The following is a 1,355-nucleotide window of genomic DNA, read 5'->3' on the forward strand; positions in this document are numbered from 1 at the left end:
GCCCGTGGTCCAGACTGACCTGGATCGGGGCCCATTAGCAGAGCGCCTGCGGGGGGAGCGCCCTCCCCCTCTCCTCCCCCTCCCCTTCCGTCCATCAATGGACCAAACAAAACTGCTTGGACCTGCCTTGTTCTCTGATATATAAGGCTGAGACCGAGGTGCTGTCAGTCGCTGTGAGAGCCACACACATCCCTCACCTACATCCACACACACTCAACCACCCACGCACTCCACGGTTCCCTCTTCATTCTTGCGTACATCTCCCCGACAGTGTGGCCGGATGAGTTACCCGGTGGACACGATAGGGAGCCCCTTCAGGAGAGTTATGGATACAAGGACGAGCAGCTACGGCTACAGCCGCTCCGCCGCCGGAACCCCCTCCAGCGGCTACCGCTCCCAGTCCTGGTCCCGGGGCAGCCCCGGCTCCACCATCACCGCGACCTACAAGAGGAGCGTGAACATGCCGGCGTCCCGGGCTTACAGCGCCGCCGACAGCGTTGATTTCAACCAAGGCACTACCGTGATAAACGGAGACTACAAGCGATCTAACGAGAAGGAGCAGCTGCAGGGGCTCAACGACCGCTTCGCCGGTTACATCGAGAAGGTGCACTACCTGGAGCAGCAGAACAAGCAGATCGAGGCAGAGATCCAGGCGCTGCGACAGAAGCAGGTGTCCCGCACCCAGCTGGGAGACCTCTATGACCAGGAGCTGCAGGAGCTGCGCTCCATGCTGGAGCAGATCCACCATGAAAAGGCACAGGTTCAGATGGACACCGAACACATCGAAGAGGACATCCAGCGGCTCAGGGACCGCTTCGACGAGGAGGCTCGCATCCGCGAGGAGACGGAAGCCATAATCCGCGTCCTGAAGAAGGACATGGGCGACTCGGAGTTGGTGAAGTCTGAGTTGGAGAAGAAAGTTCAGTCACTGCAGGACGAGATCGCCTTCATCCGCAACAACCACGAGGAGGAGGTGAGCGACCTCATCGCCCAGATCCAGGCTTCTCAGGTGACGGTGGAGAGGAGGGACCTGCAGAAGACGGACATCACCGAGGCTCTGCGTGAGATCCGCAGCGAGCTGGAGGGTCACTCCAACCACAACCTGCAGCAGGTGGAGAGCTGGTTCATGTGCCGCTACGCCAAACTCACCGACGCTGCCGAGCGCAACAAGGACGCCATCAAGTCTGCCCGGGATGAGATCTCCGACTACCGCCGCCAGCTGCAGTCCAAGACCGTGGAGCTGGAGTCTGTCCGCGGGACGAGGGACTCTCTGGAGAGGCAGCTGAACGACATCGAGGACCGTCACAACAGCGACCCGGCCCGCCCGCCCGGAGGGGCGCAAGAAACGCTGAGAT

The 1,355-nt window shown here is 61.2% G+C and overlaps 1 protein-coding gene across 1 annotated transcript in view; it reads left to right on the forward strand.

The window, feature by feature from the left end:
- Positions 1–134: 134 nt before the first annotated feature.
- Positions 135–1,355, forward strand: part of nefma (neurofilament medium chain a) — a 5,977-nt gene continuing 4,756 nt past the window's right edge. The window contains exon 1 of the mRNA XM_025062547.1: positions 135–489. Coding sequence (XP_024918315.1) covers positions 281–489 — 209 coding nt within the window. The 5' untranslated portion in view covers positions 135–280. The remainder of the gene's footprint in view (positions 490–1,355) is intronic.

Source organism: Cynoglossus semilaevis, chromosome 14 (genome assembly GCF_000523025.1).
Source record: "Cynoglossus semilaevis isolate Cse_v1.0 chromosome 14, Cse_v1.0, whole genome shotgun sequence".
NCBI lineage: Eukaryota > Metazoa > Chordata > Actinopteri > Pleuronectiformes > Cynoglossidae > Cynoglossus > Cynoglossus semilaevis.